Source organism: Ixodes scapularis, unplaced genomic scaffold (genome assembly GCF_016920785.2).
Source record: "Ixodes scapularis isolate PalLabHiFi unplaced genomic scaffold, ASM1692078v2 PGA_scaffold12__126_contigs__length_90152505, whole genome shotgun sequence".
Classification (NCBI taxonomy): domain Eukaryota; kingdom Metazoa; phylum Arthropoda; class Arachnida; order Ixodida; family Ixodidae; genus Ixodes; species Ixodes scapularis.
The window spans coordinates 38,735,771-38,753,789 of record NW_024609838.1 but is presented as its reverse complement, the minus strand read 5'-3'; the positions used below and the strand labels follow the sequence as shown (position 1 = coordinate 38,753,789).

Sequence of the window (18,019 nt, the reverse complement as noted above, 5' to 3'; positions counted from 1 at the left end):
CGCCACGCATGCAGTCTTGTGTACCCCCGGAAGGTTGGCTCCCGGACTGCGTGAGAGGCGGGTTGTGGGTCGGGCCTCTTGACTTCTGGTCACGTCGACGGGGGTCAGGCCTATTTGCGTCTCCTCTGTGCTTTTTCAACCGCCCAAAACCTCTCTCGCGCTCCTCGTCTGCACCATCTCGTCCTTAGGGCCCTGCATCCGCGGATATCCGCAGATAGCCGCAGTAAATTGGCGGATGCGGATAAAAATTAGACGAATTTTAGCGGATTGATTTAGACGATTTTTGGCGGATTGCGGATCGGATGCGAATGTTAGGGGCTGCGGATGCGGATATCCGCGGGTCCGCGGATCCGGATCTAAATTTTTGCCCGGTGGCATTCAGTCCGTCGACTGATGTTTCATCTACACATCCTTTCGTCGACATGCAACGGTTTATCGAAAGGCTTCCCGTGTTCGTTTCATCTAAGAACCGGAGACGTTTCGTCGCACACAACCCTGCCATTTTCGTAACAAACGTTTTGCAACTCGCCTGGATTACAGGGTGGAGGGGGACTTGGGTTGGTTAAGCACGCCTTAGTGAATCGCGGGCTAGCTTTTAGCGGCTTAGTGAAGAAATACGTTGTCGACAAGAGGTCACAGAGGCATGTGCCCACAAGGCGTACAGCCTCGACGAACCGTGTGTCCATGAAATGTATGTCCGTGAAAAGTTGTCCACGAAACGTATTTTCACAAAACGCGTTTCGAAGAACAAAAGGAATCCAAAGAAAGATCTGATTCTTACTGAAGATCGCGTCAGTTAGTGCATTTCATCTCGTCAAAAATGCTATCTATAGAAAAAGTAAAAGTAAAGAATGCAGGGCATAAATCGTCCCTAAAAAGCTAGTTCTTTGGCAGGGAAAGAGCGGAAAACTTTCTCAGGCCAAGAAAACCTCAAACGAATAAGTCACAAGAAAGTAGAAGAAACCTCTTCCTCTCCGCAGAGAGTGGTGTAGTCATAATAACAAAAACAAAAGAAGTGCTTCGACAGCGAGCACGACCCCCTGGCGCCACGGTTTGCAAAGTTTCGGAATCTGCGGCGCGCGCACATAGGCAGCCCTTAAATTGCCTGTTTCTTTTTTGCATGCTTAGAGTTCTAGCCAAAAAAGTCTGCTAGTTCATATTCGTCTGGTTACGACGCCAGGGCGCCAGCAAAGCAAAAAAAAAAAAGTTTTCTTCAATATATATTTTTGGGAGCCCGCAGGCCGCGATCTTTCTCGATCAACACGTTAGTCGATCCGATCAGGCCTTGGACTCTGACTTGGCGGCGCATCTGCCCGGTGGCTGACACGAAACAGCGTGAGACTCGAGGCGTCCGCATACGCTCGGTCACATCACAGAAAGGATTTTGTCCTCCTACTACTGCTTCTCCACCTCTTTCCGAACTTTTTGTTCTTTTAATTTTTTATGACCTTTTTTTCAGGCGTTCAGACTTCTGATTCTGCTGATACTGCTAGTCCAAATGTAATCGTAACCTCCGGTAGTTAGTAGGAACATCGACATGGTTCCACGATTTCAGGATGCGGTTCGGATACGGATAAAAAGTCTGCGGATGCAAATCGGATGCGGATACTTAAACTGTTATTCACTTAGGGCTCTGCCGTCCCCCTCTTCCTTGTCCTCTATGACTTGTCGCGGGATCGCTCATCACATTGACCCTAATTCGTCGAAGTTTAATGAGTGGTTTTATTAAAAAAGTCTGACTTTACCTCCGTACTTAATATAATTTTGATGCAAAACACTCGATATTTTCGATACAGATGAAAAGATTGGACGAAATTCTCGCACTAGCTCACAGATTTCACGAGCTAAATTCTAAAGGCGACTAGGCCCATTTCTTGAAATATTGAATTCGCCAAACCGTGGCGGCTTGAAGGGATATTGTCTGAATAATCCTCAAGACATTCGTCAACATTTAACGTTGTCTTCTTGCGTCAAATCAATGTTGAATGAGTCTAATCAATTAAATGATACTGATAACACCAGAAATTAGAAGATTAAACTTTGGGTCACAGCCAACGAGCAAAATATTTACTGCCCATTGTTCATATTGTCGCAGATGGAAGAGGCTCGAAAATGGGAATGCTAAAAATAAAGGTTTGTTCGGCTACTTGTGCCAGAAACAAAAGGAAGAACAAAAGTCCACATTGCAGCAGCGAGCATCGACGCGGCAGCGGCGAACGACTGCGCGTCGGCGTGACAACTGGCTAGGGCGAGAATGAATGCGTCGACAATAGAGCGATCTGCTCTTCATCTACTGCACTCGGTATTTCAAACATTCGAACTAGGAAGGTCGGGAGTTAAGCTAGGGCGAGACTAACTAGGCACGGTCATTAAGGTACTTTTATCTTTTACACTCAGAATAAGAATATATAGGAATGTTCTCGATGCACGGAGAAGCGTTGCTTGTCGGTCATGCAGGCGGCAATATCAGTTTCACAAGTGTAGATTCTGCGCCATTGTGGGCTAGCTCCACTGTGGTTCAGATGAATGTGAGAATCTTCTAAAGTTTCCGGCTGCATAAAAGCAGAATTCTAAAACTTGAACCACTGAAATGAACACGCAGTCGGTCGTCTCGCCTCAATACCCTTAGCGAAAAGTCGTTTAAAATCAGTATACTGGAAGTATACTAATAGTGAACTTATGGTATGTACTGAAATCGTACTAGTTTCACACTTTTATGAAACAAAATAGTATACCTTTAGTACACCTCAAGTTCTGGGTGTCACAAAAGAACATTTACACGGTATTTTTTACCGCAAAAATAAAGTAGGCATCGCCGAACGCTCATTCTCCGCCCAAGGTAGAGAGGTCACAACCAGATGCCAAAGTTTCAGCCCGATCCGATAACTTAATCAAAAGTTATAAGTCATTATCTGAAAATTTCAATGAGAAAATGGAGCCCATTTTTCCCGTTTTCGGTTTCTGGTGCCATAGAGCCCTATGTGTTTGAAAACTCCGTCGGCCGCCATTTTCCCATTGAAATTTTCAGAAAATAACATAACTTTTGATTAAGTCATCAGATCGGGCTGAAACATTGGCATCTGGTTGTGACCTCTAGCTCTACCTTTGGGCGGAGAATTAGCGTTCGGCGATGCCTAGTTTATTTTTGCGGTAAAAAAGACCGTGTAAATTTTCTTTTGTGACACCCTGTACATATGTAGAATACCATAAGTGCACCTCGTGTGTACTTTTAGCATATTATAAGTGCACGTTTAGTACACTACATGTATGGTTTTAGTATACTAAATGTACACTGCCAGTACATATATGCGGAGTGTCCCAGAGAACTTGCACCAAACTTAAAAAAAAACAAAAAAAAACGGACCGTTCTGCGGGAGTGAAACCAACTGTACGCTGTTAGAAAGTCTTGCGAAAGTGCCCGAAATTGTTTTAGTGCGCCTATTTATTTAATTAAGAGTAACAAGCTAACTTTTGAAATCTTCGTTTAAAAGCCAAGGTGTGAAATGGAAAGTTGTAGAGCGCATCAAGAAACACCCAATTAAACCACTTTCAACAAGGTGCACTTTGCATGCTTCTTTTTCCTAGCCTTCAAAAAAAAGCCCGCGAAAAAAAAAAAAAAATACCGCGTGACAACTCGCTTCCCCAGTCACGGCGTGCGAGCGCGCCGCGAATGCGCGTTCTTTAAGGCCGAAAAAAAAAGCACGAAAACGTATTATGTTTCAAACACTTTAATTGTGTGTTTCTCAATGCGCCCTGCAACTTTACAATTGACAGCTTGGCCCTTAAAAGAATATTTGAAAGGTTAGCTCATTAATTTTAGTTATTTACATAACCAGGCGCATTAAAAAAAATCTGTGTACTTTATCAAGACGCTTGGTAACGACAGTTGATTTCACTCCTGCAAAGCCCTCCGTTGTTTTTTAAGTATGGTGAAAGTTACCTGCACTGTTAGCAAGTCCCATGTATTTGGCGAATATTTGGGGTGAAAAACACGCTATTTACACAAATTAACATAAATTTACACGATGAGTAACGGATAATTCGTTCAGAGATCATGCGAGGTTGTAAAAAACGTGTTTTGGTTCGGTCATACACGCATAACCGTGTAGCCGACCTCGATAACACGCATCGCCCCCGGCGACGACCGCGGCATTGCCGGCTATCGAAGCACCGGAATGCTTGGGGACACACTTAGAAAGGACCGTCGAGACAAATGCCGCGGAAAGAAACATGTCTCGGAGACAGATATGCACCAAAAGCAATTGCGCCATGCCGCAAGAAGTTGGCGAAACCCGCCCTTACCGTGCTCGCCGCCATCTTCTGGTCGATGGCAATGCGGCTTCCCTCATGTCGCCCATGTTTGTATTTAGTTTAGGGGTCCTGATAACAGTTTCTTAGACACCACAAATAAAGTTATGGGTCTAATTATTCGTTCCAAACAGTTAAAGTGGATATAAAAAGCGTGTCCTCGATGTGAACACGTGACATTGCAGTTGGTTTCGTTTTTGCTTCAACCTTCAACTGCAAGCGATCTGGCCACGGCGCAAGCGCAACGCCGATGTACGCTGGAAGCAAGCGCCGGTTGGCTTTCGTTGTTTTTGTTTGACCGGAGAAAATCTGGCAAGTTCGCATGGCGCCGCTACTGTTTTGGTTTGACGGGACGCGAGAAGCTTCGCATAGAGCTTCGAAGTTTGCGAGCACATAGTGAAGATGTGACCGGAGAAGTGCCCCTGTGATGTTCCTGGAAGACGGAAAGTAGAATTCGTAATCGTCGTGTGTGCTTTGAAAGCGAAGGGAGTCACAGGGTCCACGAGTTCGCAACCACAAGCCAAGGTTCACGACAGCGCGGCGTTGACTTCGGCGATCTCGTTCTGTTTGGTGCAACCCGGCGATGCGAAAAAGAGCTGAAACATTCGTCGTGTGTGGTGCGGTGCTTTGTATTCCGGGTCTGTTTGAACCACGCTTTTAACACGGAGCGCAAATTGTTTGTTGCGTGGTGGAGGTTCAATGGGTACAGTCCCGTCGTCGTCAGCTGATCCGATCCAGCTGGTCCGGGAGGACGCAGCGAGCGTTTTTAAAAGTAAATCTTCCTTCGTTCCGTTTCAAACTGGGGAAGTATCCCGACACATACCGTGAGTAAGAAGCAGCGGGCGTTTTCAACAAAATTACGTTGTTTTAATTGAATAATGGACTCCGGATTGTTGTCTTAAATCTGCTGTTTTTTATGCTTCGTGTTGGAGTGCGTTTGCATAGCGACGCACACCGCTCGAGTAGATGATTCGGTCCTGCAACGAGTTTGTACGAGTTTGTTGCGCCAATCATGCGGCGTGAATAAATTAGGGCAAGGTTTCCTACCTGCCCACAGATGCATGTACTGAGACCATTTTTTATGTTGTGAACGTAGCGCTCTTTCTTTATTTTGGAAGACGCGTTGGTGCATTTGTTATGGTACAATCACTTGAGAGTTGAGAAATTGGAGAGCGAGCAAGCTTTCTCAACTTTGTCTCTTTCTCTCTGGCACTGCCCTGTTTCAGTTTCAGTAGGCATATCTACTAGCAGGTACAAACTGCTCTAAAGCAGGTAAAAAACGGGAAGCTTAGGAAGGTGCGGACTCGTGTTTCGCGCTTTTTGCAAGGTGACAGGGTAAATGCTTTTGTGAGATATGCGGAATATGCAAGCGATTTTGTTATGCCCGTCGTTTGCGTCTCTCCAGCAAAACGAATAAGATGATCTACTACAAAGGCGCAATCACAAGCCAAGATTTAAGATAGCAGTCGTTTGCTTCGGTGATCCGTGTAGCTGTATTTTACCCTGCTCTCTGCAACACCGTGTCATGACGAATAGCTGGAATGGTCACGGTTTGTGCTGGCCTCCCGGTTGACAGAAACCCGCGTCGCCCGCATCGGCACCGAGTGCGCTTGGGCTGTGGATGCTCAAGCCTTTCATCTGCGGCTTGTCGCCAGCTCATCCTGCCGCTCAACGGTGAGGAAGCGGCGAGAGTAACCTCTGAAGTGAATGTAAATCCTTGTTCATTCAGTTATCCGGTGTCAAAGTGTGGAAGATGTCCAACGTGTACTGAGGGCGGGAACTACGAGCGTTTTGCCTTGCTTTTATAACCAAAACCAGACCAACGAGATAACTGCCTTGCGTACTATAAAACTGCGGAAGCAATAAGTTTCAACAGGTCGAGTACGTCACCGAAGATGTAGGCGAGACGGTGCACACTGTTTAAACGCTTGCAGTATCCACGAGTGGTACCAGGAAAGCGACGTCGACAGAGAAGGAGCTCGCGATTCAGCATAATGCACTGCTACGGGCCCGTGTATCTTCAAAGTTCAGGGTGGTGGCAGTATAAAACAAAAAAAAAAGACGCATCAGCGCCCCACACCAGTGTTCACGAATAACACCGGTCACAAACTCCCAAGCCCCACCGCTCTTCTCGACACCGGCACGACATACGACAACAAACTGCATCAAAACGCCCCAAAAGTGAAGGCGTCTGCTCCCGTACTGCAACTGCTGCAACTAGCGGAAGTGAAGTGTTGGGCGGATGTCCGGATGTCCTTCACAAAAATATATAAAAAATGCTTTGCGCAAGGATCATTTTCATTTATTATTGTATACGTAATGACAAGACCCCATAATTTGTTTTCCTATCTGATTCAAGCTAGTCGGACTGCTCATAACACTGGTCAAGCAAGAAAATAACAAAAATTTGAACTTTTTCATGACCGGTTTAAGATTTATTGTTAACATATCGTTATTTATTGCAACGGACTAACATTATAGATTTTGCCTCCATACTTTTTAAACGCAAACAGTTCTAACACACGGCTGTCCATTGCGCCGTGTTTTGTGTATTCTTCTATAAATCTGTAATGGTCAGCGACCAAAGAGCTCACCCGCACATGTCTGTCCCGCGCAAAAAAAAAAAAAAAAGAGAAGGAAGTGTCGGGCGTAGTGTCGGTTGTTGTGTTTGTGTACATGTCGGTGCTGTGTAGCTGTGTGCTGTGTTGCCTGCCTTGTATGTAGGGTTGCTGTGTAGTCGTGGTCGTTCACAGTGTTAACAGACTCGTCTTTTTTTTAAAAACAGGCTGCTAGAAATATCGATAGGTGGCGCAAGTTACCGCCCGATTCTAAATAGTTTGCTCAAGTTATTTATCCATGTAAGTTCGGCATTGGTTTTTTTTTTTTTTTTTGTCTAGCGGCTCGTTGAAGCTACCGACGCCGCTGAGCGCCGACAACGCACGTACGTACCTTTGCAAGTAGCTACGTCCGCCGCTTGGAGACTTTACTGTGTATAAAAGACATCGAACGAGAACTAACGCGCCCTGTGTGCTTTCAATTCGGCTGAAAGGCGCGCGGCTCGCTGGGCTCGTCTCTCGCCTGTTCTCGGCCGCTGGCCGCCATGTTTCATAAGGAACACGCTCGAAACGGTTTTGCGGAAGGCAGACACGGTGTAGCGTGTTAAGTTTACACAGCACCTCATGTGTAGACGAAAAACACAGATGGCCTCGTGTAAAACGAACGCGTTTCGACGTGTCCGCTATGGGACAACGGTTTACACGTCTGGGCGTGTTATTTTTGCTAACAGTGTGGGACGCGGTGTATGTCGGGCGTTCTGAATGGAAAGAACGGTCTAAGATCGGCCAGAGAAATCGGCGCCTGCATTTAAAAAGCTGACTTTTCAAACGTCTTTCTGTGAACGGCTCTATTCCAACCTGTGAAATTTCATGCCATAAGCTCCCTTCTCGTGAAACGTGAAGAAACACCGTTGACAACTCAATTGATGATGATAATGCAGAGGCGCCACCATCGGGAGATGCACTCTTATAAATGAGTCAGGAAATTAGAGAGGAAATCTTTGGCAGCTCTATTCCTCGTGAGAATGACGTACCGGCGTCTTCTGAAACTGTGTGAGAAAAGCCATAAAGAAGAGGTGTATTGCATTTTTCAACTGAAAGTATGTATGTGTAGCATACAAATATTATGATCAGTGTTCTTCGCGTAATTGATAAGACAGAAATTGAAATCCTACTTATCACTTTATTCAAGTTTCGGAGCCTGCCTTACTGCACACTCTCCTTTGTGATGATAGTATGCATTACATCCTGCGTAAAAAGAGAAGAGAAAATTACCCTATGCCACTCTATGATATAGCATCACATAATTCGCTCAAAGGACCACTATGTGAGGAAGGCAAGATAGTAACAACTTCACTCTGACAAAAGGGTGAGGAAGATCGGACAATATTGTTTCTGAAAGCCTGATATGTCAGACATTGGTGGTGTGCCTTCTTTGCATGCCCAGGGCTATGCTACAAGTAATAGTGTTCATTGCAGGGCACATTTATTACCTCAAATCTTAGGCACCATAAAGAAAAAAAAAGGAAAAGATTCAAGGTTGCAGCTTCTACATTTTAAGCACATGAATTGATTAAGGCCACAACGAAAACATCTGAGAATGGCCTATTTCAGGGCTGTGCGTGCTAATAATAAAATTGTATTTTAGAAGTTTAGTATAATACGGTATTCGATATTGGTTTTAAGATTAATTGTACTACTGTAAACGGCCTAATTTTCGCGAAGGCTTAGTTTTTGCGAGTTTATCGAAATTGCTCAAAATTGGTCATGCAAAAAAGTTACCCCATGGATACGAATGCATTGAACATTACTCCTGATTGCAAAAATTTGTACCTGGAAAGTATTCTCAACACTAACACTTCAGAAAATGAATGAAATATTGAGCTCGCGCAAACAAAGTCGTTTTTGCCATTCAAACCTTTCAAAGCGCTCGCAGTCACCATCGCGATAGACTTGCTTTGTTCAGTGCGCCTCTCCGCATGTGCCAGTGCGCTGCAGAAATTAGTTCTGGGTGAAATCCCAAGAATAGGGTGACATAGACACTTTTTGATAAAACAGAATATAAAAATGTTCACGTCAAATAACTTCCCAGGAGACTTCTCGGGTCCGGATGCGCTGTTACTCCGCAATAAGCAGGCTCTCTTGGGATGACAAGAAAAAACCCAGCGCCCTGAACGCTGTTCGAACCAGCACTCGGGAGAGTTGAAAAGCCTGTCAAGCGCTTGCTATCGGGATAGGCCACTTACTTACGGTGGCTTCATACCTGTCTGCTCGATGCATCATCCAGCCACCCATAATAGAGATCTGTGGGCGGACGTCACTTTTACTCTTGTGATGCAGGCCCCTGCAGGTTCCCATAGGTTGCAACCTGCTAGCCCAACTGAGTCAGGCCTGCAGCCCTGCGGGGAATGTCAATTACACTTTTTTTAGATGTAGACACCCACATTTTGCGTGTACCTGAAAGAAGCTCTAGCACAGAGCAAACAAAATGATTGGCCTTTTTTTAATGCCTCCTTTTCTTCTGCCGAGAACACACATACAAGTCATACGCTATTACACATTCAGTGGTGCGGCTCAATTTATGATAAGCACTTTTTTTATATAACTTCGAGCTTTTAGAGTAAAGATTCAATATAATGGGTCGGACATAAATGGTTGCTATGAACTATCCTATATATTTACACATTATCTGATATCATAAAAGCACTAGAGCAGGGTAGGACTGTACTGCATCAATTATAAATTTCTAACCAATTAAAAATTGGCATTTATTTAATTTACTAGTATTGGCTATTATTCTTTGACAAAGAATAACGGAGCGAGTTGGTACGTTGGTAGTCTTTCAACTCCATCAAATCTTCAGGTCCTTTTAACATTTTTTTCATGCTTTTGCTTTTTCTAACTGCTCTGCTTTTGTAGCGGCTTTCGCCGGCAATAAAAAACGTGACCTCCAAACTCACTTTATTCACAACGCAAAATCGCAAACTTGGAAAGCGTGCCGCTTCGGCATACGCAAAGAGGTCGTCCGTCTCTACGGCACAGGCATCAGCACGGGCAAGAAATCATGCTGCTCGCTCTTGTAACGTTTTTCTCGCTCCCGCTTTATGAAAAAAATCGTTGGCGAGAGACTGTTGGGACCACACGTTCAGAACTAGCATGACCTGTGAATGCTTGAACTGCCGTCAGACTGTACTTGAACGCTCCGCAAAAGCGTCGTCGGGCGACCGCCGTAGGGACGGCGCCCAGGGCAGGCCCTCGGCTGGCCCTCGGTTCCGCCGCACGCGAATCTTTCTCACTCCGCGGCGAGACCCATAAATTTTGAAAATAAGCTCTTCTCAAATAACGAAATAAAACCGGGTAGAGCATAGTGAGAGTCAAGCATAGCTTAGCAAGCACACGGTACAAGACAAAGTTTGAAACAGCGGCGCTCTTCGCAGAAACAAAAAAAACTTCCTCACCTTCGCTTGCACCAGTCGGCCATGACTGTCCGCCATTTGCGACGCTGCGTCTCACAGCTCTCAGTAATCGCTTGCTATTATTGAAGACGGTATTCGTAAGTAAGCTATCTAAAATATCCGCTAAAACGGCTAAAACGTAAAAAGGAAGCGATGCTCGAACCCTTCGGAACTCCAACGGCGACCGAACAGAAGTTGATTGCAATAGCGATGGTCTTGCGGAGTTTTCAAAAGTCTCTTCTTTTTGTTCTTTGTTTTCTTTTTTTAAGACAAAACTAAGCAAATCGATATATTATTAATAACAATGTCACTTTATTATATTCGTAAAAAATTAACAAAACGTTTAGTCTATCTTAGGTTTTATCTAAACCAATTCGGCTTTCTTTTTCAGTTTAAAACCGAAACTATCTCATGCAATATCTCCCTTGTCGCCAAGGCTATTTTGATTCATCAGCGCATGATGGGATTTAGGCTTTTCTGGAAGGATCGGCTCTCACGGCACATAAATAATGAGGGCAACCTCGTGTTTTGAAACAATGAGCGTGCCCGTCTTTTTTGACGAGGAAAAGACACGTTAAATTTACGTCGATTTTTTACAGTGTGGAACTCTCGATCGACGGTGTTGTTCGTTGTTGCAATGGTCAATCTCTTTTCACGTGAATTGAGATGTCTTAGAGTTTTGCAAGATAAGTCTACACCATGAAACACCTTCGGTAAAAGCCTGAGGTTGTTACGTGAAGGCGCCGATTTCTCCAGCCAATTTCAGAGCGAGCTTCCATTCATAACACCGCTTCGCTTACGCGCTTCAGAAGTTGATTTGCGCTGCATGCGACTATGCAAGGTGGAGCATCTTATGTCCCCATTACTAGCCGTGGTTTCTTTTGCCTTCTGTCCTTTTGATTGCTGTGGATGCAGATATCTGAAACAGCGTATAGTGCGCTGAGACCTGCATTACAAAAACACCGGATTATCCCGCAGACGTTCATTTCCCCTGTCTTTCTTCTTCGACTCCGTTTCCTTGCTTTTACCACAGTCTCGGGTTTTCTACATTATGATAAACATCCACCAGCTCGCCTGCGCACTCACAGTTTTTTCATTGGTAATTTGTCGACTAGCCTATGAGGCAGCACGCAAGTGGCGGTGCACTTTGAAAAGAAAGTCATGTGCACGCTTTTTCATCAGCAGCATTGAACACTTGGAGCGATTGCCCTCGATCGCCTAGCTTCCGAATAGTGCTAACAGTTTTTTTATAGTAAACTTTTATTTTTCAATACAGGGAACAAATACAGCTCAGGGAAAATAAAAGCTATCTTTGAAATAAAAGTAGACTTTTTAATTGCTAAATGTATAGAAATGACTAGCTAAAATAATTATTGACAAGTTAGATAACGCGACTTTCCGTGGCGTACAATGTAGCAAATTTTTCTATTTGCGCTTTTTTTTAGGCGTAAGTCCATGTTGCATTTGCGACGTAAGTATGCTATGACAGTGCCGGTCGTTTCCCCGGGAAACTTTTAGACCACGTGGTCTGCAGTGAAATGAGAAATGAAGCATCTCTTTGTCACATTATGTCAGCTATACCCGGTGATATTTTTTAATCAACTGGTTTTAGGAAAATTGGGGGCTCACTGTCATGTTGATGTACTCTTCGTGTGTGTCGTGCAACTCGGTGGACGTTACAAGGGTAAATAACCGTGGCAACATTTTTTTTAAGTAATTAAAATCCGTAAATTTACTTTCTTTATTATTGGTGTTTTAGAGGCAGTCGTTATTAGAGCCTAACACAATCAAAGTAACTCACGAAACAGCAAGGGGCTTTCAGATATTTATTTATCAAATTTCGCACTTTTTTCCCCCAATTCAAGAACCACGCGCGGCAGGGGCGGGCCAAGTGGCGTGTGACTTAGCGGTTTTGACATATGGCATATCGGTGACGGCATGTTTGTTTGTGTTAGCGAGAACTTCTCATACTGGAGGTCTATGCATTATTTAATTTTCTAGTGAAGTTACAACCCTCATGAAGTGCTGTCGCATTCAGCATGAACGAAGTTGCACACTTTGGACAGCGTGCCTTTGGTGGATGCTCCAGCATCATACTTCCAACGGTTCGACTGAAGAAAATGCGTAAGAATAGCATCCTGCGCTCTGTCCAGCGCGCTGTTTTTAATCAGGCGACGAAAGGCAGAGTTTTAGCCATGAATAACCCAAAACTCGTCACCTTTTCGCAAATTGCTTCAGTTGGGCTAGAGTTTATTCATAGCCCCTTTAAAATTGGAAATTTAACATGGGCAATTACACTGTCAATTAAAAAAGCTAATTAGAGAACGTACTGTGACGTTTATTTACTCATCTATTGTCCGCCGAGCCCCACAAATATTCTGTGAAAACGGCATCGGCCTATCTATTGCGTTTTTAGTGTGTTGATGTTAAAAATCGCACTATATATATATATATATATATATATATATACCCGTTATTATAATTTTGGTACACCGACTGCAAGCACTGAAAGTAGACCTTTAGTATACTTAAGTGCACTTTCTGTATACTGATTTACTTTTAGTATACTTCAGTACACTTCAAGTGTACTAATTTTAAACGATTTTTCGCTAAGGGTAGCCTTTGAGAAGACTAGAAGCAAAATGCTTTGAGAAGCAAAATGCTCTTCAGGTAACACGTCTCAAACTAAAATTGAAAGTTCTGACGTTTTTAAAAATACTTCATAACAAAATGGCAAACGCAACTTAGTTCAAAACCTATATTTACAGGGATATTCAACCTTGATTGCACGCAGCGGCACCTCGGCATGTTAAATAGGGTTGTCAAACATAGAGCCCTCTACAAGGCACGATTGTGCGTAAAAGAGTTAGCCACGAACCGAACACCTGTTCCTCTTAGCATAATATTTATACACGGTTGATAATAAAAATAGAGCGCAAGGGTTTCAAAGCAGGCAGATAGTATCGAAAATTAGCTGAGAAAGAAGTGGTAATGCATGGGGGCCCACTCCTGGACATTGACTGTAGTCCTAGTCCTTCAATTTGTTTTTTATTCAAGATGCCAAGAAAGATCGTTTGTGATTGACAAAGAAAACAAATGTTTTCTAAAAGACAACCGGTTTTTTCGTTACATTTCCGGAGAAATAGATTACTTCAGGGTTCCGAGGGCATACTGGAAGGATCGCCTGCACAAGATGCGGATGGCAGGTCTCAATACCATAGCGAGCTACGTCGAGTGGAGTGGACACGAGCCTCAACCTGGAAAGTTAAACTTTGTGGACAACTACGATCTGGTCGAGTTCTGCAAAGAAGCACAGCGAGAGGACCTCCTGGTGATCCTTCGTGTGGGCCCCTACATCTGCGGTGAGAGAGACAACGGTGGATTTCCTTCTTGGCTCTACAACAGAATAGCACCCGGTAACTTCCGTACGACCGACAAGGTCTTTATGGAGGCTACTGAGAAGTGGTTGGGTGAACTTCTACCGAGGATAAAAGGGACTTTTTATAAAAATGGTGGTCCAGTAATAGCCCTTCAAGTCGAGAACGAGTACGGGATCCAAATGTGCGATAGTGCTTACGTGCCTGGAGTTTACAATATATTCAAGAAACACGTCGAGGGCGATGCCATCTTGTTCACTGCCGATTTTTGGAGAGAGAAAGACCATAAGTGTGGAGGAGTCCATGACGTTCCAAAAGCTGCCAACATGTACCCATCCGACTCCGTGGCCAATGTGCGATCAGCGATGAATACCGTAAACACGCAAGGTTGTCCGTTTTTCCTTATGGAATTGTATGTAGGATGGTTTTTACGGTGGGGTGAAGCGTACGAGACTGGTCCGAATAAATTTACGGACACATTTAAGGAACTAATGCGCACGAATGCTTCCGTCAACATCTACATGTTTCACGGAGGGACAAACTTTGGGTTTAGTGCAGCCTCATCAGAAGGCGCTCCACTGGTCACAAGCTACGACTACGGTGCACCGCTCTCCGAGGCGGGAGATCCAAGGAACTTTTACCACAAGATAAGGGACATCATCAAGGACTCTTCTCCGTTGCCACCGGGAATCGTGCCAGTCGCGTCTCCAAAGCTTAATATTGGAGTTGTAAATTTAACCGAAGGAGGATCACTTATGGAAGTCATAGCCCATTTCAGAGCAAATGGCTGGATAAAGAAGTATGAGCACTCTAGCCCGATGACTTTCAAAGACATGGACCAGGACTATGGCTTTGTCATGTATACAGCCAAGGCGGGTTCCGTCAACAATCCCGCTCTGGTCGTGTCTGGCATCAAGGACAGAGCCTACGTCGTTAGAAATGGCAGTATAGATGTTCTCGACTCAAAGTTTTACACAAAAAGCATTGATATTAAGGAGGGCGAAACTCTTACTATATTTGTGGAAAATCTTGGCAGGGAGTATTTCAGAATAGAGAAGAACCCAAAGGCAAGTATTATTGCTATAACATTTATTCTTCTTTTGAATGTCTGATTTTTTTACGTCCTTCTCCGTGCTTGTAAGGGGATGCAAAGTTGAGCGATCGATGTCACGAAAACGTGGTCACAGAAATGACGTCATACAGACAACAGTGGAGCGCTGACCGATTGCATAGCCGTGCTCCTAGACGGCGCGCCGTGCCTGCTGCCGAGAACCGCGCAGTTACGTATGCGCAGTACAGCTATTCAGATCACATTCTCAAACTCCTTCAAATGTGTACAATCTTCGAAGGACTGGACGACGTTGACGTCATCCTAGAGTCTTTGAGGTCATTCTTGAAGTTGTCTTGGAGGTCGTCCTAGACGTCGTCTTTGACGCCCTCCTTTATGACATTTTAATTATGGTCGTCCTCGAGGTCGTCCTTAAGATCGCACTAGAGGTCGTTCGATATGGACGCCGTTTTCGACGTCGTCCATGTAGTCATCTTTTAGATCGCACTAGAGGTCATCCTTGTCATCTTTTCTGATGTTGTCGTCTAGTACGTCGTCCTCGACATTTTTTTAAACGTTTCCCTTGACGTTGTCCCAGCGAATGCTATCGCAATTTATAGACAACTAACAATATGGATTATATAATAAGGGTGCAGGCGAGCTGGTGAATGTTAACCATGTTGAATAAACCTGAGTCTGGGGCAGAAATGAATATATAAGTCGAAGGAACAAAAAAGGACAGGACGACGTCTCAAACTTAACTACCAGGTTTATTTAGTCCGCCTCCTTATACAGCCCACAATCAGCCACCACCAACACAAGGGGCGACCTCTAACCAGTTCAAACGCCAAACCCTCCCATTTGGCGTTCGGACTGTTTAGAGGTTGTCCCTTTGTGTCGGTGGTGGATGATTGGAGGGTTTGGCGTTTGGACTGGTGAGAGGTTGCACCTTGTGTTGGTGGTGGCTGATTGAGGGCTATATAAGGAGGCAGACTAAATAAACCTAGTAGCTGAGTTTGCGACGTCATCCTGTTCTTTTCTGTTCCCTTAACTTATATTTTCATTTCTGCCCCAGTCTCAGGTTTATTCAACATGGTCAACGATAGTGGTTTCTCTAGCTATTTCCTCTTTGCTGGCTTGCTCGCTTTCTCGCTTTAACGCGACGTGCACCTGTTTGATTCAAACGGCGATAGACGCCGCTCCTGCAAGCGTGATTCCACAATCTTTGCTCATCGCCCTGAACAGCGGCCGAGCGGTCGAGCTCGTGTTCTCTGTGGCGCGGGCAGTTCACGGAACTCTGTAGCACGGATCGGGGAAGGGTTAGCCCCTAAGGTTTCTTGTTCCAACAACACGTAGTTCTACGGAAATTGGTACAGCATAGTAAACCTATGCGCCGACCAATTTTCATATGTAGCTGTAAACCAAACACGAACATCTAATTCATTTCGCACGCAATTTCTCGGTTGTGAAGCTGCTCTTTGATGTAAAAGGTGCACACAAATTAGACGTGATAGTGAACACAAGAAAACGCACGAAACAGATCGTTTTTATATACCTTAAAAATAAAATTTACCGTCATGACTTTAGCATCAGACTGCGCGGGAAGAGGAAGTTTTTATACAGTTCAAAAAATAAAATGGACAGAGAGCGTTTCGAATTTAGCTCATAATTGTATTCAACCAACCTCCTTATATGCAACACTACAACCTCCCCAAGACCACCGGACTTCTTGTTTTTCAAGGTAGCGCGCACAGCCCTTACCCACATCACAAAACAAACTAAGTGATGCCACTTACAAAATACAACCATTTTGTCTATACCGAAATTTGGTTTTCCTTTGTAGGTGGCATCCCTTAGTTTGTCTAACAATTCCAAATATAAAGTGACAATCGTTGTGTTCGTCATGTTTACCTACGCGTTCTCTAATCGTTGAACTCATGATAAACCAAAAACGCCTCGTGACTTGCGCTTTTCACGGTGCTTCATTGGACCCTTCAGCACGTAGCGTCAGCTGCGACTGAACTTAATCTGAAACAAAGTATTTCCCGTTACTTCTCCCTAGTTCAGAAAACGAAACGGTTTACACTAGTGATACGCCTTTCTGTGCTGAACCCTTATCTACATATAAGGTTGTGCGCTTCCAGTACTTTATAATTTTTGACAAATTTGAGCGGAAATAAGTTCCCAATATCGGCATAATATTTGCAAACAGACTACTCAAACTGTCGTAAAGCAGGCCAGGATACGTTTTTCCTTCACACATGAAAATCAAGGTTACACAATAATTGAAATGCATTCAATTTGATCAACCATTTTATTCATGTAGCTGGTGGCTCACGTCCTTTCTTTTCTAGGGAATCACGGGCCCAGTGACCCTGAACGGCTACACTGTGCAGGGTTGGACGATGGAAGTGGTGCCGGTGGTTGAAAACAGAGACGTCAGCCTGGTCATGCAGTTCCTTGAAAACCGGAGCAGCCCAGAGGTCCCAGGCTTCTTCCACGGCAGATTCACGCTCCCGCCAGGAGAGGGCCTTATCGGCGACACCTTCCTGGACCCGACGGGTTGGAAACATGGCGTCGCCTTCATCAACGGAATCAACCTGGGCCGCTACTGGCCCAAGAGGGGACCGCAAGTGACACTCTACCTTCCGGGCGCCTTCATGCTTCCTTACCCCGAAGTAAACAGGCTCTTTCTACTGGAGATGGAAGGCGCACCGGAAAATAAAACAGTGAAGCTGGTGAACAAGCACGTCCTCAATGGAACAGTGTAATACGAACTGAGATTTTTTGGAGACCCGTCTACAAGAATGAAATGGAAATTCCCGTACGCGTAGGTGTAACCCCAGCAACTTGCGAAGACCACCAACGGTGGCAATAAACGGGTTTGTAAAAACAAAACATTCTTAATTTCTTCCACTTCATAATATAACTCACAAATAAAAAGCTGAATGTAAGTACTTCAAGTTATTCCGAAATTTGGGTACTCACCACTCTTTACCTTCGAAGTTCGAATTTTTTCAGCTGCTAGAAAGTTTCCGAGCTGCCAGAGTCCTTTGAAGTTTTAAGGTGACAAGCACTCCAGTGTTCTCACTAGATGTGATTTAGGTAACTTTGATTAAGGTAGTACAGTCATCATTAAGATCACACGAAACACACAAACTGTGTTCCATTTGTGCAAGCACTGTCCTGGCGGCAGCTGAAAAACTGGTCCATGACGTGTTGGTCCATTGTACAGCCTGAGCAGGAGAACCCGACTGCTCAAAGCTGTGACTGTGT

At 44.5% G+C, this 18,019-nt stretch overlaps 1 protein-coding gene across 1 annotated transcript; it reads left to right on the top strand.

The window, feature by feature from the left end:
• Positions 1–13,124: 13,124 nt before the first annotated feature.
• On the top strand, positions 13,125–17,514 carry LOC120840444 (beta-galactosidase-like). Its single transcript, XM_040210990.1, has 3 exons — positions 13,125–13,183; positions 13,376–14,762; positions 17,098–17,514. The coding sequence occupies exons 1-3, from the start codon at positions 13,125–13,127 to the stop codon at positions 17,512–17,514; spliced, it is 1,863 nt and encodes a 620-aa protein (XP_040066924.1).
• Positions 17,515–18,019: the final 505 nt, after the last annotated feature.

Bases quoted from the DNA above. Each gene is read 5' to 3' on its own strand.
- LOC120840444 (XM_040210990.1), top strand. From the start codon at position 13,125: ATGTTAAATAGGGTTGTCAAACATAGAGCCCTCTACAAGGCACGATTG. The intron at 13,184-13,375 runs GTTAGCCACGAA...TTTTTATTCAAG, and splicing joins GCACGATTGTGCGTAAAAGA to ATGCCAAGAAAGATCGTTTG. The intron at 14,763-17,097 runs GCAAGTATTATT...TTTCTTTTCTAG, and splicing joins GAATAGAGAAGAACCCAAAG to GGAATCACGGGCCCAGTGAC.